General features: G+C 55.3%; 9 protein-coding genes across 9 annotated transcripts; 4 read left to right on the forward strand and 5 right to left on the reverse strand.

Annotated features, from left to right (window-relative positions):
* Window positions 1-360: 360 nt before the first annotated feature.
* PG997_010843 (uncharacterized protein) lies at window positions 361-1,719 on the forward strand (the record flags this gene model as incomplete). Its single annotated transcript, XM_066815158.1, has 1 exon — window positions 361-1,719. One exon carries the CDS (start codon window positions 361-363, stop codon window positions 1,717-1,719), a length of 1,359 nt encoding a protein of 452 aa, XP_066664448.1.
* Window positions 1,720-2,795: 1,076 nt separating this feature from the next.
* Window positions 2,796-3,026, forward strand: PG997_010844 (uncharacterized protein; the record flags this gene model as incomplete). The annotated part of the gene is made up of 1 exon (XM_066815159.1): window positions 2,796-3,026. One exon carries the CDS (start codon window positions 2,796-2,798, stop codon window positions 3,024-3,026), a length of 231 nt encoding a protein of 76 aa, XP_066664449.1.
* Window positions 3,027-4,752: 1,726 nt separating this feature from the next.
* PG997_010845 (uncharacterized protein) lies at window positions 4,753-6,414 on the forward strand (the record flags this gene model as incomplete). Its single annotated transcript, XM_066815160.1, has 1 exon — window positions 4,753-6,414. The coding sequence occupies one exon, from the start codon at window positions 4,753-4,755 to the stop codon at window positions 6,412-6,414; it is 1,662 nt and encodes a 553-aa protein (XP_066664450.1).
* A 390-nt stretch (window positions 6,415-6,804) lies between these two features.
* Window positions 6,805-8,663, reverse strand: PG997_010846 (MFS transporter; the record flags this gene model as incomplete). The annotated part of the gene is made up of 6 exons (XM_066815161.1): window positions 6,805-7,320; window positions 7,383-7,770; window positions 7,853-7,987; window positions 8,063-8,264; window positions 8,329-8,413; window positions 8,478-8,663. 6 exons carry the CDS (start codon window positions 8,661-8,663, stop codon window positions 6,805-6,807), a joined length of 1,512 nt encoding a protein of 503 aa, XP_066664451.1.
* Window positions 8,664-9,249: 586 nt separating this feature from the next.
* Window positions 9,250-10,623, reverse strand: PG997_010847 (glycoside hydrolase family 7 protein; the record flags this gene model as incomplete). The annotated part of the gene is made up of 1 exon (XM_066815162.1): window positions 9,250-10,623. The coding sequence occupies one exon, from the start codon at window positions 10,621-10,623 to the stop codon at window positions 9,250-9,252; it is 1,374 nt and encodes a 457-aa protein (XP_066664452.1).
* Window positions 10,624-11,860: 1,237 nt separating this feature from the next.
* Window positions 11,861-14,035, forward strand: PG997_010848 (uncharacterized protein; the record flags this gene model as incomplete). Its single annotated transcript, XM_066815163.1, has 10 exons — window positions 11,861-12,097; window positions 12,153-12,290; window positions 12,355-12,362; window positions 12,427-12,610; window positions 12,673-12,701; window positions 12,756-12,789; window positions 12,872-12,959; window positions 13,028-13,240; window positions 13,312-13,663; window positions 13,750-14,035. The coding sequence occupies 10 exons, from the start codon at window positions 11,861-11,863 to the stop codon at window positions 14,033-14,035; spliced, it is 1,569 nt and encodes a 522-aa protein (XP_066664453.1).
* Window positions 14,036-14,766: 731 nt separating this feature from the next.
* On the reverse strand, window positions 14,767-15,955 carry PG997_010849 (uncharacterized protein; the record flags this gene model as incomplete). Its single annotated transcript, XM_066815164.1, has 3 exons — window positions 14,767-15,115; window positions 15,213-15,381; window positions 15,436-15,955. The coding sequence occupies 3 exons, from the start codon at window positions 15,953-15,955 to the stop codon at window positions 14,767-14,769; spliced, it is 1,038 nt and encodes a 345-aa protein (XP_066664454.1).
* An 857-nt stretch (window positions 15,956-16,812) lies between these two features.
* PG997_010850 (uncharacterized protein) lies at window positions 16,813-19,549 on the reverse strand (the record flags this gene model as incomplete). The annotated part of the gene is made up of 4 exons (XM_066815165.1): window positions 16,813-18,162; window positions 18,223-18,785; window positions 18,869-18,974; window positions 19,022-19,549. 4 exons carry the CDS (start codon window positions 19,547-19,549, stop codon window positions 16,813-16,815), a joined length of 2,547 nt encoding a protein of 848 aa, XP_066664455.1.
* Window positions 19,550-22,465: 2,916 nt separating this feature from the next.
* On the reverse strand, window positions 22,466-26,156 carry PG997_010851 (vesicular transport protein; the record flags this gene model as incomplete). Its single annotated transcript, XM_066815166.1, has 5 exons — window positions 22,466-22,523; window positions 22,592-23,304; window positions 23,337-25,474; window positions 25,578-26,070; window positions 26,148-26,156. The coding sequence occupies 5 exons, from the start codon at window positions 26,154-26,156 to the stop codon at window positions 22,466-22,468; spliced, it is 3,411 nt and encodes a 1,136-aa protein (XP_066664456.1).
* Window positions 26,157-26,573: the final 417 nt, after the last annotated feature.

The raw sequence follows: 26,573 nt of genomic DNA on the forward strand, positions 1-26,573 counted from the left end.
GTCTGTAGCAGGGTGTTGATCTTAACGAAAAAATAGGGATGGAATTTAACCACTATTGGTGCGGAAGCCATGCAGAGCGGTTGTAATTGAAACAATTCATTGATGGTGTTCAGTGCTCTTTGTCGGCTATGAGTTCCACGATTCATTGTTTTGTGGCGACATCGATTATAAATGCTAACAAAGACTCCTGCAAAAGCATCCTCTCAACCTTATGTTCTCAGATTGAGTCATAACGTGATACACTTGTCAAAGGGAGAAATTAACGCAGTCATGGATCTCTATAGACGCTTACAGGTAAACCCTGTCACGTTTGTGGCGTGGGTGTTCTTTCTATTCTGCGTATGCCCGCTCCTACCAACCATGTTCACGGGGACGGTGTGCAGACTGCCGACGTTTGCCCAACCTGCGATATGCAAGGAGGAGTCCTTGTACGAGCACTCCCTCGACGTGGGGTCGCTATTCGTCGCCAGCTCGAGGTCCGCCAACGCAGTGGGCAAGTTTTACAACCACGCCTGCGTGAGCTCGGGAGACACAAAGGGGGATACCAAGCTCCTCCACACTCTGAGCTCATTCGGCCAGCACGACACGTGGATCCTCCCGGACGAGGACGATAAGGGCAGCAAGGACTTTTACTACCGGCAGTCCCAGACCGATGAGCTCCTTCGGGCGGAAGCACGCAGAAGTGCGTCGTACCGGAAAACATCGGCCGACTTGAACGACATGTGCATGACAATTCTCGAGGGACACAAAGAAGGGATGCAGACGAACCGAGATCTGGCGCCCACCCTGTACGAAACGACGGGCTTGTCTGCGCGCCTCAGGCACCTCATGCGAATCTCCACCATCGACGAGAAGCGCGTGGACGCCCTGGCCAGGGCGTTCCTCGCGCGGCGCGACATGACGTTCGAAACCTGGGCAGCGATGCGCCGCCACATCCGCACGACGCTGGAGAGCCTGGCCAGTCTTGAGCGCCGCAACGCACAAATCTCCAAGACGGCGGCGCGCGCGCGTGGCAAAGTCGCGAGTGATCTGTACCACCTGAGTATGTTCCGCATGGACAACCTGACGGAGCCCGTCGCGACGTTCGACCTATGGAGTCTTTTGCGCAACCCGATGAGGGTTGTTCGAGACTTCGCGGCCGTGACGAAGGCGGAAATCGCGGGTTTCGAGAAGAGCTTGGAGCACGTACAGAACACGGCGAGACAGGGCCAGTACAGCATGGATGACATCCGTTCGCTCCTGAACGGGTTCGACGAGGACCTGAGGCGGCTGGAACGGGCCTTTGACTTTATGAAACCCGTCACCAGGCAGGCGCTCCTGGAGGACTGGGAGCAGAACGAGAACCGGATCGCGCTCAAGGGAAGCGCCTGGCGCCAGACCCTAATCAAGCACTATGGGTTCAAGACGTGGGCTTCCATCTTCTTCATGGACGACGAGTGGCAAGTGAGGGATCTTTTCGTCCTTTTGGAAATGGTCTTTGAGCCGATCCTTATCGTCGTGTTGGTCCTCCTCTGGAACCCGATTCCCGACGGCGGCCTCTGGTATTACCCCCAGCTATGTTTAGGCTGGTTCGGCTGTTTCGCGCTCTTCGTGTTTTGTCTGGACGTCCTTGGTGCGCTCGCCGAGGACTCGATCTGGGACGCCCTTTATCCCCTCAAACTTCTCTGGGCATTCTTGCCGGACTTGCTGGCCTATCTGAATGGGGACCTCGCAGAGTAAGTACACAGTTAGTATACATTACTGGTTCCTAAGAGTTTCGAAGGTACTGAGTAAGAACCCCTGTTTTGTTTTTTGTTTTTGTTCACGTTTATGTTAATATAAGTTGATCCCTACTACTGGTTGTCATGGTACGATCAGGCTCGAGTTAGCTTATGAAAAGAAGAAGAGAAAATAAAATCAGTTATAGTAACTCAAGTTCGCGTGGTACATGTAGAACCCATAACTTACTACATAGATAGTCCAGTGTCCAATAGAACATTTGTCCCGTGGCCAAATACTACAACATCCCTTCGGGAGAGCTGTACCGTGAAACGCATTCCGGCTGGATAACAACAGTTCTTCTCTGAGAAGATTGCGGGCATGTCCCTCAATGCACAGAAATCTAAGCATGTGCCGCAATCGGTTCTCGCCCTTTGGACCCCTGATCCCAGTGACGCCAAGGTGAAACAACGTGTAAGCTCCCGGCCGCCAAGCGCCTATCGGCGAACGCTCTCGCAAAGCTTATGCGCGAGCACAAATGAGAACGTTGTCTCGCATCGTCCCATCAACGTCAAACATCCGAACAAACGAAACCTTCTCATCGGTTATCGCATATGTCAAGCTCGAGATCGTTATCCCATCTTTAGTCTAGACCGAGCGAAAATGGACCAAGCCTTCTCCCAGAGTGTCCGCCCAGTCCTTGTGGACCGCGTAAACATCCCTCAGCTGAACCGTACTACGGGGACTGAAACACTAGCCCAATAGCTGTGAATCAACTTGCTCACACAGCCGGCCTTACCTCAGATGATACTGACTTCAACTTGTAATTTCGTGATATATATGAAGGTGAACTGCTTCTCCTTTTCGAAAGCCAGAATATCATCATCCATCCCGTCAATCCAACAAATCACCAACCTCAACTGTCCCTTCTCTTCTGCACTGCTGGCCAGTATTGTATTCTTACAGTCATTTCTTTATCAACTATTAGCTTACATATCATCCCAACACTAAGAGACCACCACAATATCAGCCGCGGCCAACACAGTTCACCCATTTATCGACATCACAGAGGCAAATCAAAACCCCCGACCGATACCATGCAGTTCTACACATTCCTCGCCACCGTCTTCGCCGCCGCCGCCGTATCCGCCCACGGCGGCATGAACGATGGCGACATGAACGATGGCGACGGCGACATGGACCCCAACATGCCCGGCATGGACATGAGCGGCAGCAAGAAGAACATGACGATGGGCAGCGGTGGCAGCAGCAGCGGTACCGCCGCCGCTTCCAAGTCTGCAGCGGGTGCACTCTCCCGGGACTCGTGAGTGTGCTGGGCTCGATTGGGCTGTTTGCCCTCGCGCAGGGCCTATAGTTCGGGAAACGGGGATCTGGAGAACCGACAGCTTGGAAGATGGAGCCTGGGGTCAGGGGTGGGTTTTCGACATCCGGGGACACCATGTGGGGCTATATTGGGGTGGTGGGTCTAGGGGGCTTCTGGGCATGGATAAGTCTATCTCAGTAGACCATGAGCAACGAATCTAGATGACTGAATGCTTCAAGCAATACTTTGAGAGTTTCTGGTTTTTATTATCTCCTTCTATCCTTGAAGGACAATGGTGTGAGGATAAAGTGATACTGGAATAGTACTCGCCAGGCAAAAATGAACCAAAAACATACAACACCGGGGATTCCCAGATCGTCACCGACTCTAGTACTAGTCCGGCGCTTCTCAGCTTATTTAGGGGAGAGCGGACGGGATCCCAAGTTGTCTGAGAGCTATGGTCGTATGTGGAAGATGTTGCCGCTATGGTACACTATGGCACCCGGGCACCGATCTAGACCAAGACCTATTGCGGCCTGGAAACTCAGGGGTAGCACTTGACATAAGATCAGTCGTTGGCACATCGGAGTAGAAATTCAAAAGACATAGTTCAGGGTTGTTGGGCATGTAGAGGACCGACTATGTTGTTCGGGGGCTCATCCTACAGGCCCCCAGTCCTGAGATGTGGCTGGCCGTCCGTCGACCGCATAGGAAGTGCCGCTAGGAAGTCCGGGACAACTGGAGCCCGGAATACCGAACTCGACAACAGCTTGACCATGCTGAGATACGGGAGAGGCAAGACTACGGCGGTAGCACTCCGCCACCATCACTACAATAAAGCTGGGGTTCACCCACATCGGATGACGCCAGCCATCACTTCGGGGCTGTGCCGGCCCCGTCAGTCATGGCAGCTACGCCCCCCACAAGGGAGATTATAAAAGGGCAAGCCTGTCAAGTGATCTCGCCCGTGAGCTTGTCGCCGTCGAACCGGTCTCAGCTTCGGGCGGATCGAGAGCGCGCCTGTTCGATCAGCGCCTAGTCGATGGCCAGCAGGTGATCGTCGTACTTATGTGAATGGGGCTTGTTCCCCATTGCTCAGTCGCTGCAACTCTACCGATAGGCGCAGCGCCATGGGCTCGGTGAGGGTGAGAACCCGATGAAGTACCCCCTGGGCCTCGCGGCTATCAACGGTGCTTTTTTCGCATTACCCAGTGCGTCGGGTTCGTTGGTTTGGTAGAGGTGGCGGACGCACTGAATGGTGGACTTGATATTGTGGATGTTATTTTCCTGGGCGTTCGCTATTGGACAAATAAGTAAACATAGTTAAAATAAGCCTTGAAGGCTCTTCACCACCGGGGATTTCTCGCGAGATACTATGGGCGCAAGCAAATCAAAGATCGAAACAGATACAGGTCGTACAAGACAGTCACTTACGGCAACATTGTTAAGCGGGGTTTCACCTCGGGCGTAATGCTGTGGCTCTAATCGCCTAATTATGCCACTTTGGGTATCATAGATATATTGGACGAATGGCAACGGTGCGTTGTGAGAGGTGGCGTTGCGTCGGGCGCTGAGCTGAGACCAGGAATCTCTTGGCTGCATAAGTATTCCAGGGTCACTGCAATCGAGATAAGAAGCTACATTCCCGCTTTCAGGTTTAAAAAGTGGGAAAGCGCCCAACTCAACTGGATGGAGTATCTCGAAAATGAAAATATGAGCACATCCCCCTGATGGACACTACGAGCCTCCACACCGTCTCTCCAGCGTCGTACAACTACCAACTCTTAAAGCCCAACGAGATCCGCCTAGCCCTCTTGGAGCCGAGCCCGCATGATAACGGACCCCTGAGTGTCCGACTCGTCCCCACTGACATTGAAGCACCGCCCCCGTACGACGCCATCTCCTACGTATGGGGCGACGATGCCGCCGACACGGTGCCCATCCTCTGCGATGGCCTCTTTGTCCGCGTCACCAAGAATCTGCACTGGACCCTGTCACGCGCACAGCGGCGCCACCACCACCCCGACAGCTCCGCATATGTCGTCGTTTGGGCGGACGCCCTGTGCATCAACCAGCACGACGATGTGGAACGCGGTGCCCAGGTCGCTTTGATGGGTCGGATCTATACAAATGCGCGAACGGTGTTGGTATGCATGGGGCCCGAGCTGAGCTATGCCGGCGGCTCCCTTGTCGCCTCGCTGTTGTCCGAGTGGGACGCTTCTGCAGCAACGGCCGGGGTCGATATCAAGGTCGACGATGTGCATTGGCGAGCCCTGGGGGCGCTGACGAGGGCGCCGTGGTTCAGTCGTGTCTGGGTATTGCAAGAAGTCGGGCTGGCGCGAGATCCGCGCGTCATCTACGGAGGAGGGCCTGATGATAATATTGGTATCGAAGAATTCAGCTACCGGCTGCTGCGGTGCGTGGTCTCGTGGGCGCGGTCGCGGATGTCCAGTTTTGCGGCTTATATGAAAATCGAGGGTCTGTTAGTTCATGACTGGTGGCTAGACTGGTCGCAACCAAGGCCCGGTGGCGAAGCACCAGGAGAGGTCCTACACTACCAGTTCCTCGATCTCTTGGACCAAGGCGCGCTGCTACAATGCCGCGACCCGCGCGACCGCGTTTACGCATTCCTTGGGCACCCTGTTGCTGCTGCGGCTGGGACCATCGTCCCCGACTACACAAAGCCTAAGATTCAGGTTTTCCAGGAGACCACGCTCGTGCTGCTTCGTGATTCGGGGATCCGGACCCTGTCGTCGGTGGAGCATGATACGCAGACTATTGAGGAAGATACACCATCGTGGGTGGTCCGGTGGGACGTCACTCCCACGTTCAATAACATATGGAATTCATATGGCCCAACATACAGCTCTGCCGCAGGTCTCGGTACGGGTGGAGCCTTGGAGTTGAACGGGGACTGCCTGCAAGTCGAGGGCGTCGTAGTTGACTCCGTTCTCGCTGTCTTTCCAGTCCGCCTAGCGCCCAGCACCATGGGAATTTGGTTCTTTTCCGCGAATACCGACAGTTGGCACCCTCTCGTTTCCTTTTCCCCGGAGCTCGAGCAAGACACGACTGCTCCGTTTGCATACAACGCTACCAAATCCGCCATCCTTGCCCATACCCTGTGTGGCCGTCCTTGGGATGACCAAGACCAAGATGCCATCATCCTACGCATGTTTTCTGATTACATAACCGGTGGCTGTGAACGCCACAACACAAAAAAGAGGCACCGGCGCCGTTCTATTTGCAAGCAGCGGCCCTCTGCCATGGCCGCGCCTTCGTCATCACCAAAAACGGCTACTACGGCCTGGCGCCGGGAATTTGCAGGCCAGGCGACACATGTGCCGTTGTGCAGGGCGGGGCCGTACCGTTCCTCCTTCGGCCGTTACCCCTGAATATTGGTGACGGGGGCGGATCAGCAACGCCTAGGAGGCTCGTTGGCGAGATGTATCTGCACGGCTTTATGGAAGGGCAAGTTGCATCCGTGGTACACAAGGGGGTGCTGAGGACAGAGCTTATAACGATACGGTGACACTCATTCATCTCTTCGCGTCATGCTTAAGGGCATGATATGCAGTTCTATAGCACGGGTTCAGACTATGATGGCATCATTTCAGGTTCCTCAGAGACTATCACCCAGGTTTCGGTGTCCAAATTACTCTCCAATTATGGCTGCCTTGTCTGGTTTTACAGAGTTCCAGTCCATACACAGTGCAGCCAGCATACCCAAAGCAACCACAACCACACAGACCCAAAACGTGCTCGTCAGGGCAAAGTTGTAAACATCAAGCACGTGTGCTTTTTTCCGAGTCAGGTATGCCCTTGAGTAGCTCTGTTGCCCCCTGATGGATGAGGGCATCCACGTCTATTCCCGGTACGTCGCGGAGGCCCCGCCGAAGAAGATTTGTAAACACATTCTGAGAAACCGACGTAGACAGCGCCGCGCCGATGCTGATGGCGAAGCTCACCGCGCTCATCCCTAATGGGACCTCATTCGCGCCGAGCGCGGTCTGTATAGCTGACCAGGGCTGCGGGATGGATAGGCCCATCCCAATGCCAAACATGACCTGCCAACCAATCCAGGCCGCGGGCCCCGAGGCCGGGGTCAAGGTTGTGAGGAAGCCGAAGCCGATTCCCATCAATGTGGATCCGACAAGCATGTGCGGCGTATAATACCCGATGGCGGAAACGATGAATCCAGAACTGAATGCGGCGACGGAAAGGGATATGATGGATGGCAGGAGCATCTGCCCAGACTCGGCGGCGGATGCCCCTTTTATTGCTTGGAACCAGATAGGGAGCTTGGGAGTTACTTAGCTGTGAACGCCACATATTCACTGATCAGCAAGTAGAGTCGACTTACGAAATAATCCACGACATTGAAAGCCGCCGACGCACAAAATGCGTACAGGACGCAGAGCCCCGCGGTCTTGTTGAGCACGATCGAAGTGGGAATGGTAGCACGGTCCTTTTGTGCAGCTTCTAGACCAACAAAGCCTGCGAGCAGACCACCAGAGAAGACCAGAAGAGCAATGATCCTACCACTGTTCCAGCTGTAGGTGGTCCCGCCCCATTCCAGGGCCATCAGAAGACATACGACACTTGCTGTGAATATCAGAAGATTCGGGATGTTGAGCTGCCGGAGCTTAGAGTTGGTAGAGCCCTCGGCGATGACCTGATCATCTGGATTCTTGAAAAGCAGCATAATGACGACGATGGTGAAACCTCCTATTGGCAAGTTCACCCAGAAGCTGATTTGCGCCAAAACTGCTGGTAAGCTAGCTATATGATATCTCTCGCACTTCAGGTACTAGTAGACTTGGAACCACTCACCACCATCTCCAACTCGCATAAGTCGTCAGAGCGCCTCCGATGACCGGGGCTACCGTCATCGCAACGCATTCGAGGGCCCCAACCGTGCTGTTGTAGATGGGCCGCAAGCGTAGCGGGACCGAGTGCGATATCGCTCTGGAAAGAAATTAGGATCCCAGAACCGATTCTTGGATCAGGAAACGGAGAGTAACACAGGCAATGTAAACTTACATGAAAACACCGGTGACGATCCCAGACGCGCCACAACCCGCGATTGCCCTCCCGATGATGAAGGCAGTCGAGGTCGGTGCCGAGGCGCAGACGATGGATCCGAGTTCCAGTATGACCACGCAAGTGACGAAGATCCACTTCACTCGGAACTGCTCGTAGAGTTTGCCGTAGAAAAACTGAGTTGAACAGGTTGTGACACGGTCTCGCGCCATAGTTAGCTAGAGGTCTCACGTCCTGCAATTTGGTGGCTCCAAGCATGGACTTACACGCCGAGCCATACCAACCGATACCCGTCAAGGAATGAAACTCGTTGGTGATGGTGGGAGTCGCAGTGCCGACAATGGTGTTGTCCTTCGTTTTGGCGTGTTAGCAAATGATTACGTCTTTTTCGGCAGTCGACTTGCGTAGTACTTACAAGGCCCAGGATGAATATGGCCAGTCCCATGGCGATGGAAATCGGGATCAGCTTCAGTGGTCCGGGGTACTCAGGCTCAGATATATCTGCATCCTGTATATCTGACACACCCCTATCGGCTTCCTCGACAGAACCGTAATTGGGGCCGTCGGTCGTGGCTAAAAGATCCTGAAACACTGTTGACATTGTGATAGTAGCTTCTACACAAGGAAATGTGAGCCAAGAAAGTTGTAAGAGGACGAAAGAGAAGAACACCTGGAGCGTGTGGCACTGTATTACTGTATGCTTGCATTAGCAAGATAAGCCGCAGAGGAGGTCGACCAATCGGGATCACGACGTGCCAAGCAATCCTGGGCCTCGCAGTGGACCACTCGCAAAGACGCCCCTTTAGATAACCAAGTAAGCACTGGGATTGACGACCATCCAATAATGTTTAGGGGAGGCAGACCGCAATAAGCAAGTTGGGCTACTAATGATGCTTGCCGCCGTTTCAGTGGATCAAACCGACTTACGCCCGGCTTATTCCCTGGGCATATTGGTGACACTCGGTCTCGGTCTCACAGAAGGTCAAAAGGGCGAAGATCTATGAAAAGAGATAACATGGACTGATACCCATATTTCATACTCAAAGCCCCTAACCAGCTGGCAACAACTTATGTTTTGACGATCCGACGTTTGTAAGTGCTAGTGGTACAGATTCCATTATCCCCTTATTCCCCAACATCCCTTAGGTCTGAGAAATTACAGCAGTAACCCCAATTTTTCACAACATCTAAGCAGCTTTCGGTGTCGTGGATCCGATATCACCCCAGCGGATATTCGAGAACGTAACAGCCACATTCGGGTTCGCCGCGAGCACCTTATCCGGCGCCCCATCATCCGGCCCGCAAGGCCCCGCCTCCCCCGAGTCCAGCCAATTCATGTTCGTCTTCAAATCGTTCCAAATGCTAAAGATGAGTACCATGCCCCGATCCAGCGCCTCGCCCGCGGCCTCCATCCCGCCGAGCCGATCAAAGGCCTCCTTCTTGTTGCTCGTGCAGAACTCCGCCGTGACCGTATTATTCGCCCCACCCCCCGCCGCCTCGCCCTCGGGCGACGCCGCACTAATACTGCGGCCGTCCTGGACGTAGATCCTACGAATATCGCTCAGTTTCTTGGTTTTGGGATCGGTCCAGAACTGCGTCACGACGGTGAAGGGCCGCTTGGTATCGACGGTCTTGCCGGGGCCGTAGAAGTCCGGGCCGACCGTCTTGTACGGGTTCAGACCGCAGCCGGACTTGTCGCACACGCCGGAAGCGTCGCGGCCGCACTCGGCGCCCGTGCAGAGGAAGGGGCCGGGCTTGCTGCAGGTGTGGGGCGTGAGGGCGGTGGCGATGCTGTTGGCTTCCCAGATGTCCATTTCGTGGCAGCAGGCGCCGCTGTTGTTGAGGTTGGGCTTTGGGGGTGTCAGTTGTTCATCTGTAGGCTTTTCCAGGAGAGTAAGAAAGAGGAAGTGCAGTGCTAGTGTACTCACCACACCGTTGATCATGGTCTTGTTGTAGCACTGGGCGTCGCAATAGCCGGTGCCGTACTGAGCCCCCGCCGGGTTGGTCTCGCTCCGGGAACCGCTGAAGTCCATCTCGTCGAGGTACAGGGCGCCGTTCAGACCGCATCCCAAAGTGGACATGTCGACATCGAAGCTTATCTCCTGGTTCAGGAGGCGGATAGGCTCGTAGTTCATATCGTCCTCAGCAAGCAAGTAGAGCCGGGGCGAGACCCTAGTGTAGCCGCCCATCTCGTTGGGCAGGAACAGCCGCATCGTGAGCGCGGAGCCCTCGGTCGACACGCCGAGGCTCTTGTAGTCGACGCCCTCGTACTCGCAGGCCTTGGCGCACGTCTCCGCGTCCGGGCAGATGGTCCGGTCCATGAGGAACTCGTCCGAGCCCCGGGGGTTGGGGTTGCAGCTCTTGCTCATGTCGCCGACCACGTGGAAGGGGTGGGAGAGGGCGTCCGTGACGACGCTGGTGCCTTGGGTGACGCAGCCTCCCGAGGTCGTGCATTTCTGCGTCAGGAGCTTGGGGTGCACCTCGGGGATGGCGGTGCCGATCCGCTGGGCTTCGGTGACGCCAACCGAGGCCAGCAGAAGTGATGCGAGCATGTAAGCCATTTTGAGCGAAACCCTCAAGAAGGGTATGCAGGTATGTGCTTGGGGGTAGTCAGAAAGAAATGACTATGTTATTGGGAACATGGTGCGCAGCTGGGCTTGCTGTTATACCCCTTTTACGATGCCTCACCGCCTCAGGTCGTATTTGAGTGATATATTCAACCACGATTCAAGGTAGCATTGCCACGAATCAGAGAAGAAAGCCAGGAAAGTTTCGATTACAAGCAAGGAGCTTGTATGTTTCAAGATTGAACTTATGCTGCCGTGGACTGGAAGTCTCAGAGCCTCTGGGGCCTTGTCACTTAGGTAAGGGGGGCTGGTATAAGCGTAACCTGTCTTATACAAATTCTATAGTTCCTGCCTTTCCGTATCGGTGCGTTGCATAGACTTCATAAGGGGTGACGCCATGTTTCCCAGATGAGTTTTATGAACATGCAGGCGATATCAGGGACGCGAGTCATGTAACCCCTTAACGAACTTATGGGGCCGCGCGCTTGCGGCAACATACGAGGGAATTCTCCGTGGTCTCGATGGATGGTCATTCGATACTACTGTCGTAGTGTCAAGAACTTTGCACGGCTGTCATGCTAGATTGGTGCGCTACTAGACCAGTGGCTGGGCTGTACGATGCTACATAAGTCCCGCGCTATCTTCCGGTGGCAGGGGTATGGATGCACTCAAACCTGGAAGAATACTCAAACTCAAAACAGTTCATTAAACTGTATTCTCTGACGAACAATCTGCCCCTGGATAATATCCTTCCGTATATGTATGCACATCGAAAGCTAACTCAACCAGTCGGCCCGTATGTCCGCCGGATTCGAACTCCGTAACAACATGACCTGCAAAGTATTTCTCCCAGCCCCCGAAATACCTCTCTTATGATCACAGCAAGCACGGCTGCGTAGATCATGGTCGGTAGTCCGAAGCTGACCGAAGTAGACCAAGAGTCGTAAGGGGTCGTACAACGTTCCAAAGCAACACCGCCTATTCCCCCGCATCTCCCCGCATCTACGACCCTTGCATCTCTCCACTGCTGCAGTAGCTTCGATGAATGCCAAGACATATCTGCCCGGCCGCTGACTAGGTTCCTGTGTGTACTTACATAAAGAGAAACTAGTTTCCTGTTCCCTCCCGTCACCCTCTCTCCCCCGCCCACCTTGAGTAATCAGACGTTTCGTTTCCCAGCACGTCTTCCCAAGTTCCGCCAAGGGCCGGTGTCAGATCAAAAACCGACAAGATGCGTGGACTCTCTGCTCAAGCGGTTCTGGCCGCTTCCATACTGGGCCCATCCCTGCCGGTCCCCGCTAATGCGGCTTGGGCCGATTACCCGGCGCGCAGCAGGATCCCGGACTCTTGCCCGGACTACAACGACTACTCCAAGTCGCGCCACGAGCCGTTCTCATCCGGGGCCCTCGCGCTGCCAAATATGCGGCCCAGCCCGGAGTGTCGGACTTTCAATAGCTCGGCTGTCGAGGTGAGTGTGGTTTTAGGAGAGCTGATGTGAGATCAGGATTAACAGTGCCAAACAGAAAGTCATCAGCGATATGCAGGCCCGTCTGAAGGATCCGGATATGGCGGTGCTGTTCGCGAACACGTTTCCTTCGACCCTTGATACGACGGTGAGGTATTTCGATCCAGATCTGAATCTGGCCTTTATCATCACTGGTGTAAGTAAACCAAGGCTCCACCTACTTATGAAATCTCTTTATCGTTTTCTGACTGGTTTCATAGGACATTACGTAGGTAGTATCCTGTGCGAACCTGTGTTTATAATTATGATGTTCGTATCTGATCCACCTATAGCGCTCAATGGCTGCGAGACACGGGGAACCAGTTCGCCCATCTGTACAGACTCCTTCCCCAGGACAAGAATCTCCAGGCCCTCATCAAAGCAATGATCAACACCGAGTCGCGATACATTGCGGAATACCCATACTGCGGAGCATTCCAACCTCCACCGGAGAGCGGCCTCGCACCATCCCACAACGTAAGCTCATGGTTTATTCACCTCACTTGATGTAAGGCTCGAGACTAACAACGTCTAATCAGGACTGGGCTGATAACGTGAGGATCAACCCGTACGTATATTTTCCCCTTGCTGAACATTAGCCTATTCTGACGACTTGAATCAGCCCCGTCGACAACCAGACCGTCTTTGAATGCAAGGTATGGTAAAACCGTTTGAGTGTCCCACGCGTTACCCCCTATTCAACGTTTCAGACTCTAACTCCAGCTTGACACATCCCAGTACGAGCTCGACTCCTTAGCCGGGTTCTTGAAAATCTCACGTTCCTACTACGCCAACACGAACGACACCTCCTTCATGAACGACAACTGTAAGTCCAAGGTTGCTCTTCTCGCATAAGCAAGGGCGTCTTTGCTGACGCACTTATCATGCCCACAGGGAAAGCGGCCATGAACTCAATTATGACCACGATCCACGACCAGTCGCAGAGTACATGGACCGATGACTGGCGGTACGTCAGCTATTACAATTGGACAGGCACTGCCGGCGCGCTCTCACCGCAGGTGCCTAACGGCGGCAATGGCGAGCCCAAGATGGCAAATGGTCTGGTAGCGTCGAGCCACCGGCCGTCCGACGATCTCTGTGTATTCAGTGAGTTTTAACTGCGAGATCATCACGGTGGTAAATATTACTGCGGATACACGGCTAACGCTGCCCGATAGACTTCATCACCTCGGACAACGCCATGATGTCCGTCGAGCTCGACCACATCGCCAACATGCTCGACAAGGCGGCCACTCAGGCCGACCTGTCGAAGCAGGCGAGGAGCTACGCGGCCACTATCCGAGACGCCGTCTGGAACACGACTCTCAATCTGAACGGCGTCTTCGCGTACGAGACCAACGGCTACGGCGGCTACTACGTCATGGATGACGCCAACGTGCCCAGCCTCATGTCGCTGCCCTACCTGGGCTTCCTGAAGCGCAACGACTCCAACTACGTCAAGACTAAAAACCACTTGTTCAGTCGGCTGAATCCGTACTACGCTGAGGGCAAAAGCTTCAGCGGCATTGGGTCCGTATCCCCCTCCCCCTTTCTATCTTTCCTCCCTCCCCCACCATATCATTACCGTATCTATCTAACATGAAACCCAAAATCAGCGGCCCCCACGTCAACGCCACCTACCCCTGGCCCATGTCCCAAGTCTCCGCCATATACGGCAGCGACGACGACGCCGAGATCGCGCAGCGGCTCGACGTGCTCCTGAAGAACACGGCCGGGCTCGGCCTGATCCACGAGAGCGTGTCCATCTACAACGCGACCGACTACTCGCGGCCCTGGTTCGCCTGGGCCAACAGCTACTTCGCCGAGATGCTGCTGGACCTGGCCGAGCGGAAGCCGGGGCTGATCTTCAAGGAGGATACACCGTATGTGGTGGGGCAGTAAGCGATGAACAGGCATGCTTTATGGCAAGATCTTAGCTGCCGGCAAAGGGGTTCTGGAGGATCGTATTAATAGAAGATAATGGGCAGAAGGAATAATGTTCCGTATGAGAAAACTCGGCACTAAGCGCACGGAGAAAACGTTGTAGAATCTCCCATTATGCGTTTTCTACGATGACAACGAAATCTGGGCAGCGAGAGCGACAAGTGATTTGCCATAGATAGCGACCATGCCGAGTTTTAATCCCAAATGACCACCATGAATCTGATAAGCATGCCCGACTCCAATCGATCAACAGCTTCCTCATTTAGCTTGACTTGAAATATGACTGTCTTTCGTAGTAGAAGATCAGCTCTGGGGTTTTGGTGTAGTCTGATGAAGGGATAATGAATGCTGTTTGATGCACAAATGCAATTGTGTCAAGCCCCTTTATGCTGAACGACAAAGAGTTTGCCCTAGGAGAGTGCAGCCACTGATGCCAAAACAATTCCTTTGTAGAGCGTAACAATATTCCTGCCTCCATTGTTGCGTCTCCTTATATTATAGTGGCCCTCTCCGACCCCCTTTTGCCAATCCATCTTCGACACGGAACAGTAGCCAAGGAAATATCCAATACCCGAGTTTTCCACTGACTTTCCTTCGCACCACCAGCCAATATGGACAGAGAAGTACCCCAACCGCCTGCCCGGCCGAGGCCCGGGTTCTGGACCGTAGCCTCCTATCTAACCAAGGTGCTACTCAGCGCGTTCGTTTTCTGGTGCATCTACCCGACCCTCCCCACGCTCTTCATCGGGACCTTCTGCAGACTGCCCGACACGTGCCCCCCACTGGACGCGTCGCCACACTTCAAACTCGGCGCCGTCCTGGATACCCAGCTCCGCCTGGACAAGTCCATGGACGAGTTCCACGCCGCCAACTGCCACACCGACACCGACAACGGCGCCGTGAGCATCGCCGACCATCTGCTGCAGTTCCCCGTCCACGCCGTGCGCGACGTCTCCGCGGACAGCGAGCTGGACCGGTACCGGACCCCGGCCCTCCCGCGACGGCCACGTGTCGCGGCCCGAAGCGGACCGGGCCCGGCTTTACGACGACGCCGCCCAGCGCTTCGACGCCCTCTGCCACCTGACGCGGCCCCGCCGCCCCGAGGCCGCGGCCCGCGCCCACGGCGACCTCGCACAGACCCTCTACCGCACCACGGGCCCCGTATCCCGCCTGCTCGACAAGACGGGCGTGCCCGCCTTCGCGGCCGTGGAGCGGCGCGAGCGCGAGGCCCTGAGGGCTCGGCTCGAGACCGTCCCCTTCGAAGGGCGCGGGGTCTTCTACGCGGAGCCCCCGCGCCGTCCAACCTGTGGGGCCTGCTCCGGCGCCCGCACACCGTGTCGCGCGTCAATCTGCGGCACTGGGCGCGCAGCCTGGCGCCGGTGGGCGAGCAGGCCGCCAAGGCCGACGCCGCGATGCAGGGGGGTCCAGTACCGCCTGGGCCGGCTCGACGCCGCGGTCGCGGATCTCGAGGCGCCGGCGCAGTCGCTCCTGGACGTCTCGGGCTTCGGGCTGCTGCGGGACTGGGACCAGCACGAGGGGCAGATCGTCTGGCGCGCGGGCGCGTGGCGGCAGGCGCTCGCGCAGCTGCACGGGTTCAGCACCTCGCGCCTGGGGTTCTGGACCGCGCGCGTCGCGGAGCTGGGCGGCTGGGGCAGCGTCGCCTTCCGCCACTTCTGGCTGTTGGAGCTCGCCTTCGAGCCCGTCGTCGACGCGATCCTCGTCGTGGCCGTCATCTGCCTCCTCCCCGCGTTCGGCCGGGCCTACGGGTACGTCTACGCCGCCGTCTCCGGGCTCGTCCTCGCGGTTGGCTACTTCGTGCTCCTCTTGCATGTCATGCACATGGACGGGGTTCCGATCGAGAACGGCGACCCTGATCATCCTATCGCGTTACTACGGGCTCTTGTAGGGTGGTTAGCTTCATTTTGAGGTTATCCTTCTTCTACTTTATAGCACCTAGTAGTTATTTGTTTTTCTGTTTACCTGTTTCGGTTCAAGTTCCCTAATAAATAAGAAAAAAATAAAGAGTGAGAGAGAGAGAGAAGACACAATAGTAAAAACTCAGCAATAGCCATGAAATGCGACATACTCCTTGTCTGGTCCCAGTGACCTACCGCTTATTGTCTTCTGTGTCAGCAAACGCATCGTGATGGTGTCAATGGAGTAGGTATTGCTACGTTGCACAAACCTGCAACATCGGTAGTGCCGTAACGATGTGGTTGATATCGGCTGCGTGTAATATATTGACCAGGGATTCTCTGCAATGTTCAGGTAGGCTAACTGAAGCGAGGGCACGCTGACACCTTCATAACCACGTCCGTTACTGCCCTTCGTTGATAAGAGGGTTGGCGTCAAGTCGCACTGAAGTCGAACTGGCTTCTCCATTTCGTTGTATTACCCACTGTTCTGTGTCCAAATTATTGGTAAATATAAAATATGTGTTTGTATTGACCTCTAATCCTGGTCTGGTATCGTACGGTGTTATCAAAATCATACAGTCGTGTAAAAAGTCCTACCCCGCCGCCCATCTGGGTCGGCAAAACCCATCAGAAAATGATCAGGTGCAGTAAACTCCAATAGATGATCCTGAAATGAAAAGGCATCATTCAAAACGCCCCCGCGCGCGCGTAAGGATATGACCAAGTGCAACTTCAGAGAAAGCAATGAATGCAGCGCTTGCGATCGTACCAAAGCACGGAAACCAATTGAGCCATGTCGGCATATCCCTGTCAAATCTATCACTGAGTGGACCGGGCCTGTACCACGAGTATGTTCGCGTTAAGGTCCGAAGACGCAATAAACGTGGCCGCCGTATCGCCAAGGCAGTGCCGCGCGTCGGTGTCACTACCGCTACTGGAAGACCCCTCGGCCTCGTGGTGGCTGCGTCCCAGCACCACGAGGTTGTACCAGCTAGTCTTGCCGCGGGATCCGTCGTTATCGTCCTTGCGGACCTCGGAGAGAGCACGGCTCAACGCGGCCTCGGCCCCCTTGTCGGCGTGGAACTTGTCGACGGTGATCTTTCCAGTGTCCCTGTGCTTCGACGAGACCACAGAAGCGACATCGAGACCCGCCGCGGACGAGTCGGTGAACTGCATAATGGTAGCGGTTGTGTGGCTGGCCTCGCAGAGCTGGATCACCAGGGACAGAGCGACCTCGTCATCGGCGCCTCCGAAGAAGGGGAAGAAGATGTGGTACGACTTGTCCATGACGGGGATGCTGGGAATGCCACCCTGCTGCGGCAGGCTCTTGAACGACTGCGCGCGAGTGAGTTCCAGACGCTTGGCCGAGGGCTCCTCGTTGGGCAGCATGCGCTTGGGGTTGTGGGGCAGGAATAGGGCGATGTTGTGGTCATTGGACGCGAGCAGGGTTGAGGCGAACTGCAGGTACGAGGCGGACAGGACCTTGTCGTCGGCCGTCTCGGTCGAGGAGTCCGAGATGGCGCCCGTACCGGTCCAGGGGACGAGGAGCAGGTCAGATGTGGTATCAGATGCTTTCGCGAGGAGGGCTTCGGCGAATCGGTGTTGAGGCATCACGGCCACCTCGCCGGAAACGGCAATCTTGAGGAACTGGCCAACAGTGCGGAAGATGTTGACGACCGAGTCGTTCCTCGTGTAATCGTCCACTTGGGAGGCTGTGAGGACGTTGGAGTCACGGTCACCGAGTTGCAAGAGGCGCATTCCGTGGGTGCGGACGGTCTTCTTGTTGACTGGAGTTACACTGGATTTGGCTTCCTTGGAGTCAATTGCCTCCGTAGTCTCCTTCTTGGCATCATTTCCCATACCGAACAGATACAGCAGGTTGAGCGTGTCGGGCATGTTATCGAGTCGAAGATAGACAAGCATGCTGTTCACGCGGCTCATGCCCGCGCCCATGTTGAGGGTAGAGCGATTAGCGGTAGCAAGGTGGGACAGGGTGGCACCTGTATCCCAGTCAATCTCGCCACGCTTCCAGGCGGCGATCTTCTTCTGGTACCAAGGCGGGTAAAGCCAGGAGACCAGCGGCGTTGTCGCGAAGGTCGTCAAGAGGGCCATGACGACGAAGATGGTGAAAGTCCTTGTGCTGAGAATCTTGGCCTGGAGACCAATATTCTGCAGTATGTGTTAGTAAATCAATTGCATATTATGGAATGATCATGATAAGGGGCCTACCAAAACGATGAGTTCCACAAGACCCTTGCAACTCATCAGAGCACCAATGGTGAGAGACTCTCTCCAGACCATCCCATTAAGCCGGCTTGCGAGAGTGGCGCCGAGGATCTTGGTGAAGAAGGCACTGAAGGTCACGGCGAACACGTATCCCCACGTGATGCCGTTATCCAGAAGACCGATGTTGGTCTTCAGACCAGAAAGGGTGAAGTAGAGCGGCAGCAGGATGGCACCGATCAGATCCTCGAGCTTCTCGATAACTTTGACGTTGAAGTTCCTCTCGCGGGGGAGAATGAGACCGACCATGAAACCGCCAAAGATGGCGTGGACGCCGATGATGGCAGTGAAGAATGCAGAACCCAGGGCGACAAGGAGCACGAGACCAATGGCGCTCTGGGAGGGTCCATTGTCGATATTGCCGGTGCGGCGAAGAATCCAAGTCAGCACGGGTTTCACGGCATACATCAAGAAGAGCATGTAGCCGAGACAGCAGAGTAAGATCCAGAGGGCGGTGAGTCCGGTGCCGGCATTGGCTAAAGCGACACAGAGAGCAAGCAAGACCCAGCCTAGCAGGCGGTTCAGTTAGTTACTATCGCGATGAGGAGGAAATGGAGGAGTGTAAAACACGAATTTCAAAGGTGCAACTTACCTACGACATCATTGGCTACACCGGCAGACAGGGTGATAACACCGACCGAGGTTTCAAGAAGCTTCAGCTCAGTCAAGATACGGCATAGCACGGGGAAAGCCTGAGGCTATATGTTAGTAGCTGCTCGGAATGGATGGGATACTAGATACTAACAGTAATGGCAATAGCGACACCAACGAAGAGCATATACGTCGAGAAAGCGATGGGCTGCACGCCCGGCTCGTTGGCGAATTGGTGGTAAATGCCCCAAGCCAAGCCACAGCCAACCGCAAATGGCAGCACGAGCCCGCCTACGGCGACCGAGGTGGCGACGCGCCAGTTCTTGAGGAGAAAGGGGACGTCGGTCTCGAGGCCGATACTAAAAAGGTACAGGACCAGTCCGATGTTGGCGACGAGGGTCAGGTTCGGGATGGAGGCGTCGGGGAAAATGGCATTCTTGAACCCCGGGATGCGGCCCATGACCGAAGGGCCCAGCAGGATGCCGCCGATGACCTCGGCGATGACGCGGGGCTGGCGGATCTTGCTGAGCGGCCAGTGCAGCAGGTGGCAGAGGATGAGGATCAGGCCGGCCTGGATGATGAAGATGGTGAGTGGGTCTGTCGGGTTGTAATGCGACGGGTTGGACCCCTCGAGGACGCCGCCCTGGGAGGGGGCTCTGTTGCCATCGCCGGTCGAGTTCATCTTGTATTGTGTCTCTCCGTATCTCTCTTTCACTCTGTAATTGAAAGAGAAAGAGACGGTATATGGAATGAGTCGAGTTTGTGTGTCAATGCCGTTGACTGGCGACAGTGACTGCGCGAGATCAATCAATCAAATATGCTGACGGGAGCTGCAGCATTTGTAACAAAAGCACATTCCTAGAGTGAGAGCAAGATGCATATGTAATCATGTGCTTATTTCTCGTTCGCGAGCACATCCCTCCTCTCTTCTTCTGCCTTCTTCCCCTTGGCAACCAGCACGAACCCATGCTCAGATGATGGGATGCCGGGCGTGCCCATTCCAACCCTCGAACGCCATGCCAAGAGGCCTGACTAGCCTGCTGAAGCTCTAGCGATGTCTTTTAGCGAGAACCACCGGCCAGGGCCTAGACCTCTGCTGCCCACCTGCGAGCGAGCCGCAAGTCACCCTCCCCCGCACAGCTCAGAGAGAGAGTGAGCGGCATAAGATGCCCTAATCTAGTGCGCGCATCGTTAGAGTTTGGCGTTGATATAATTGACTTGGCGGGTATGATCCAAGAATATTGGGGAACGGCCGCATGGCACACCCGCAAACACCAACCTTGGTTCTAACAGCTGAAGAAGCTGGGGTCTCGGAAGATGCCCTCTCCCCAGAAAAAAACATGGCGGAGTTGCCAGGAATACTGTAGTGTGCCATTGCTCATCGGTCAAGCTCCAGGATGTTTGCGCCCCCGCAATCCTTCCCAGCTCCCCCAGCCCATCGAAATAGAATACACTCCTCCCGTCTAGCAACAGCTGCATAATGCTGGCGTGGTCACAGTCACCGCCCGCTGATCACACTCCATTGCGCCGATAGGATGCCAAGGGCTTGGGTCAGCCTCTTGTTTCTTGTTGACCGCTGTGTTGGGTGTCAAACAGCAAACAGGCTACGATCAACCTCCCATCACACGTGCTTCCCGCCATACGCGCCATTGTTGCATGTACAGTACCCGATATCATTCGCTCCTCTATCGCCTTCGGCCAAGAAGAGCAATATCAATGTGACTACATGTGTTTATGTGATAGGAACACAATACATCTATTTCCGTATCTTGTATACTTACGTCTTTCTCTCTACATTTGGCATCCATGGGTAGATACGGGATACGGGACTTTGTACGAGCTGGGCGTGCGCGGCGCTCGAGGCTGCTGACCTTATCACGCCCACAACGGGGGCTTATGCCAACCAAATCTCGGCAGTCTAGATTCTGTCTGTAGCTGACATCGCGGGCTGCTTGCTTGCCACTCTGAAAGTGCGCGCTCCTTTGAGCTAGGGGAAAACCAAATGGGATTGCCGCCGCTGACCTGCCTCGGTGTGTCCCGCAGCCATCAGGTTTGAGACACGAACCGCCTTATTGATTTTGCTCTGTGTCTCAGTTCAATGTGACCAAGGCCGCCGAATCATTGACTTAGCTGCGTATTGCCCAGACAGCTCTTCAGGGCGTGATGGGATATAGCCACACTGTCACTACCTGCATCGCGTTCCGAGGGGCCGGGTAGGTATGCAGGACGCTGGACGCCACCAACTACATGCATTGCATCCTCTAAAGGCACCAAGAGTCCCATGCTGCACACCAGACCATGAAGCAGAGAAGTCTACGCATGGCACGAGCGCGCAAAATCGATATACCTGCGTGCGCTCCATCCAACCTTAGAACTCCGATTTCACGATCCCGCATTCCCCTGTCGATCGGCTTGCCAGATCAAGGCCGCCCGCCTTCCGGCGCGCCGCACTGCATGTAGGGCTTACTCCCAGTGCGGCTGGCCCGCCTTGCTCCAGAGCCGTCGACTGTTTCTTAGCGGCAACTCTACGAGGTAGTGCTGGAAACGCTGCCCACCCCAACCGCCGCCAGAAGACGTAAATACTACATAGCCGTGCCACCAGTGAACACACTGTCAGCGATACAAGAATAACAACTTGGGCCGCCGGTATTGCCTCATCTCAAGCTAGCTGCTAGATCCAATTTAACGATAGTCTTTTTCGATCTCCATAGATCGGCCTGGCCCTGCCTATTTGCCTAGTAGTAGCAAAGTCCCAGCCAGACCAACGGGCCGTTGTTAGCCCTACTGAGCTTTGGCATTCAACTACCGTATTTACTGACCCAGCTAACCGTTCAACTCGAAATGCAACGTAGCAGTACCTAGCGACCATGAAACTGATGTCGCCAACCTTTGACTAACTGCAAATCGTACGATATCAAAGTCATTCAACTAAAAAAAGAAAGTAGGGAAAGACAAGCAAAAAGAAAACACCATGTCTGCATACGCAGGAACAGAATCCAAAAAAGAAACTGTTCATCTACGATGAACGCATCAGGAATTGAGCCCGATGCAGGGGTCGAACCCGCAGCCTTGAGATTATCTCTTTGCGCAAGCACAGTAAGAGTCTCACGCTCTACCGATTGAGCTAACCAGGCGGGTTATTGTTTGTTGAAGACAGAAATCGCTACAGTAACTTATGTTGGTTGGAGGGTGACGAAAAAGGGACGGCGTGGTGTGATGTGGTGTGATGTGTGACAGCTTCGGAAGAAACGGTTGAATGGGTTGGTGTTTGTCGGGGGTGACCCAGGTAAGAAGCTTGACGAGCTTGCTTCGGTGTGGTGGGGCTAGCCTCCCCTGGGACGACGACAGGCTCAAACCAACTGCTGCGCAAACCATCCTACGTACTTTGCCTACGAGAGGGTGCTGCGGATGCGAAGGGAGTAGATATGCTTGAAATAGCCTCTTGAAAGCACAACGATGAAGACGGAGAAAAAACATCAGGAGGAAGGTCCCCATGAAGGACTGGCACACCTGTAAATGCGTAGTCCATACCAAATAGATCACTGCTCACATATATCGTGGATGTCTATTGATCATTACAAGATTCTACTATATAAGCTTACCGCCCCGGCTTACCCAGGTTCTGAACGGCATTCATCCACTTTTGCTCGTCGTTTCTACCCATCATAGTTAGCCAGCCGCTCTCAAAATTCGTGAGCATCAGGAGAAAGGAAATAGAACTTACCGATCGAACTTCAAGAGCTTGCCCAGCACAGGAACAAGCTGCCCCCGCACCTTCTCGTCCTTGACCTCGAGGAACTGCAACAAGATCGTTTTCAGGTACATCGTATCCGGCCCCTGCGCCGCCGCCCCATTGGACCCGGACCGCGTGCTATCCATACTGCCGCGGCTGCTGCTCGGCGGCGCCGCCACGAGCTTGCCCTGCACCGTCTTGAGCTCCTTCTGCAGCTTCTCGTACCGCGTGCGGGACTCATCCAACAACTTGCGCAGGTCCGCCCGCTGCTTCTCCGCCTCGCGCACCTGCCCCTCGGACGCGTCGAGCGCGGTCCGCAGGTTCGCCACCACGGACCGCATCTCCTCCACCTCGGCCGCCGACTTCTCCTCGACCTGCTCGAGCTCCTCGCGCCGCTTCTTCCACTCGCGCTCCCGGGCCTCGAGCGCCTCCTTCTCGCTGCCCAGCGTCTTGACGTCGCGCTCGAGGTCGCGCGCCTTAGTCCGCAGCTCCTCGTTCTCGCGCGCCCGCTTCCGCGCCAGCGTCGACGACTCGTCCTCCATGCGGTCGCGCTCCTCCACCGCCGCCTCCATCCGGGCGCGCATGTCGCGCACCTTGGAGTCGGCGCGCTCGTCCACCTCGTTGATCATGCGGCGCATCGACTCGCCCTCTCTGGTCCGCTCCTGGAGGTGCTTCTGCACCTCAGCCAGCTCCTCCTCCAGCGACTCGGCGGAGCCTGGGCTTCCTTCAGCTGGACGCTGAGCTCGGCCGTCTGGTCGCGCATCGATCCGAGGAGGCCTTGGCAAGAGTTGTACTGCGCCGTCTTCAGATCGACTTCCTCCTTAAGGGAATCGCGCTCCTTCTCCAGCGTCTCCACCTTCTCTTCCAAGGCCTTAATCTTGGGTCGTACTTGCGCGAGTTCGGATTGCAGGGACTCGAGCTCTCGGGTGGCCTTCTCCGCCTTGGCCGACAGTTCAACCTTCTCGGCTTCGGATCGCCTGTAGTCGCGACCAGCCACCCGCTTCTCGTCTTCCAAGCGTGCGCGGGTCTTGGCCTCAGCTGCCAACCGATCGTTCAAGTTTCTTATCTCGCCTTCGCGATCGGTTCCCACTCGCTGGACACGAGCTACCTCGGCCTTGAGCTGGGTTTCCCGCTTCTCCAGGTTGCGGATCTCGGTCTGCTTGGCCGCCAGCTCCTCCTTGGTGGTCTTGAGAAGTGCGGAATCTTGGCGGAGCGACTTGAGCTCCGGTTGGGCCTTGGAGAGGACCTCGCGAAGGTCAGTGAGATCCTTGTATCGCGATTGCGCAAGTTGTTGCGCGGCACCCAAGTCCGTACTCAAGGTCTGCGACTTGGTCTTGAGCTCCTCGTACTCATCCTTCATGGTCTTGTACTCGGCCTCAAGTTTGGCGGTGCTCTCGGAGTTCTTGGCGCCGGAGGCGATCTCGGCCTCCAGTTCCTCGATGCGGGATTGAAGGGACTTCTTTTCAGACTCCAACTCCTTGATTCGCTCCTTGGCTTCGACGTGGTCTTGTCCGATATGGAGCAGGTTCTCTTGCATGTTCTCCACCTCCTCACGCAGGTCTTCCTCCGTCTTGCGCTGCTTAGAGAGCTTCTCGATCTGGGTGTCCTTCTGGGAAATGTCTTCCTTGAGCTTGGCAAGCTCCTCGCGCAACGCGACTGTATCCGGACTTTCCATAGGCGACAAGGGTGGCGCTTCCGAAGTCTCGGACGGCGTGGCCTCGGCAGCGGCAGCAGCACCAGCACCAGCCTTCTTCTTCTTCTTATTCTTCTTCTTTTGGCTAGCGCTCTGTCCAGACGCCGCCGGAACCGCAAGATTGGTCGCGGCGGGGGCAGGGGCTGGGGTAGCAGCTGGTGTCGCTGACTTGGATTGGATGGCATCGTTCAGTTGCTTCTCGAGCTCCTCGACCTTGGCAAGGCTCTCGGCCTTCGCCTTGCTCATAGTATCGATCTCTGTAGTCAAATCTTTGATCTTCTTCTCCAGCGAATTATACGACTCGGTTGCCTTCTTGAGCTCACCAGTCATCTTGGACTTCTCTTCGCTGGCCGCCTTGGTTTCAGCTTGGTGCTTCTTGACAACTTCGGCAGCCGATTCCTTCTCTTGCTTCAGACTCGACTCGACCTCTCTCAGCTGGGTTTGCGCAGCCTCGAGTTTCTCGGTAAGAGAGGCGATCTCGACGTTCCTAGCATCCAGTTGGGTCTGGAGCGAGTTGTCGACAGCCGACTTGTCCCTCGACTCGCTGAGCTCCCGGGTGGCCTTTTCCAAGCTCTCGACAAGCTCGGCGCTGTTCTCCTTTGCCACGGCCATTTCGTCCTTCAAGTTTCGAACTTCGGATTGGAGCTTGGAAATCTGCTCGGTTTTGGAGGCGACCTCGGCCTGTAGCTGGGGAATCTCGTCATCGTAAGAGAACATGTCCTCGCTAACATCCTTGTTGTCGTTGTCGGCAGTCTCGGGCTTCTGTTTTGGAGAGAAGACGCCGAGGATCGACGTGACAGGCGACTTGGCGGTCGATGTCGGCTCTTCCGGAGAAGCGGCCTCCTTCTTCGTAGCGTCGCCCTCAGCAGTCTTGGTCGCTTCGGAAGTCTCGGTTGAGGTAGCTGTAGGGCTTGCAGCCTTCAATGCCGCCATCTCCTCCTTCAGGGCCGTAAGTTCTTGGGTGGTTTCGTCGTGCTTTTTCTTGAGGGTGTCTTTCTCGGCGGAGACGCGCTTGAACTCGTCCATAACCATGTCGCCCTTCAGGTTAAGTTGGTTGAGGTACTCGACAAGCGCATCTGTGTCCTTGATAGAGGTCAAAGGGGTGTGCTCGCGGAGGGCTCGTTCGAAGGGCTCAATGGCAGTGGCGCGGCCATGCGCAATTCGATAGGAGCGTAGGAGTTCTGGTGGCACGACGAAGGATTAGTGCGACTGGCTGAATAAATGACAAACAAGTCCTGTACCCGTACTACGCCAAAACATTGAATGCAAAGTTGCAACACGTACCCGGATATGTCTTCTCTAGCTTCTCGAGTTTGCGCAGCTTGGCCTGGACCTCAGGGGGCAACTCTGCCGCCGTAGCTGGGGCCGTTTTCTTCTTCTCGTCGCCATTGGCTTCCGACTTCTCGTTTTCCGTTGACTCCTTGCCTTCGGGTTTCTCGGAGTTTGCTGCGTCGGCGGACTCGTCCCCCTTCACACCCTTTTCGGAGACATCACCATTCTCGGTCTTTGCGACGGCAGCCTTCTCCTCGGCCTCCTCCTCGTCTAGAGCGAAAGCGGCCTCGAAGACGGCGGGGTCGGTGTTGGGAAGGCTGTCGGCGCCATTGGCAGCATCCTGTCCTGGCTTCTTCGCCTTGCGCTTCGCCGAGCTGTTGTTACGTGAAACCGATTGTGCCCTACTACCTGATGCAGGCGAGGCATTACTGCTCCGTTGCTCTGCGAGAGTCTTCTGGCGTGCCTGCTCCTCGGCTATCGATTTGTCGAGGGCGCTTTTGAATCGCTAGAGGGCCGACTGGGTAAGTCATGGGTGGTTGTGTTGGAGTAGGGTGGTAGTGGGAGAGGGAATGATCAATGTACCTGGAACATGATGGGCTATCCGTGGTTCCGCCTATCCCCTTCACTACTACTACAAGAAATAATACAGATCGGTCGTGGGTGCCATGCACTTATTTATGCTGGTGCAGCAGACCGTTGCGCAATACCTGTGTGGTCGTGGTGAGATTCCGTTGCATGTACTGGAGAGGACATGTATCGTATCGCTGGCGCATTCGTTCTTTTTGCCGGTGTACCACAGCCGACCAAGACTGGCCACTAGGAATTGGGTCCGTAGACAGAGCCACTACTTTCAGCCTGCACTGACGTTGCCCAGGAAGAGAACCAGAAGGAGTGTATTGGCGGGATATATGCAATTGTATATCACACCATGATAATCGAGTCGAATAGAGAAAGAAAGAGAGGGAAAAGTCTAACAGGTTTCAAAATCAATAGTAGTATGCTCGATAT

Source organism: Apiospora hydei, assembly GCF_038363865.1.
Source record: "Apiospora hydei strain CBS 114990 chromosome Unknown utg000008l_segment0_segment0, whole genome shotgun sequence".
NCBI classification, from domain to species: Eukaryota; Fungi; Ascomycota; class Sordariomycetes; order Amphisphaeriales; family Apiosporaceae; genus Apiospora; species Apiospora hydei.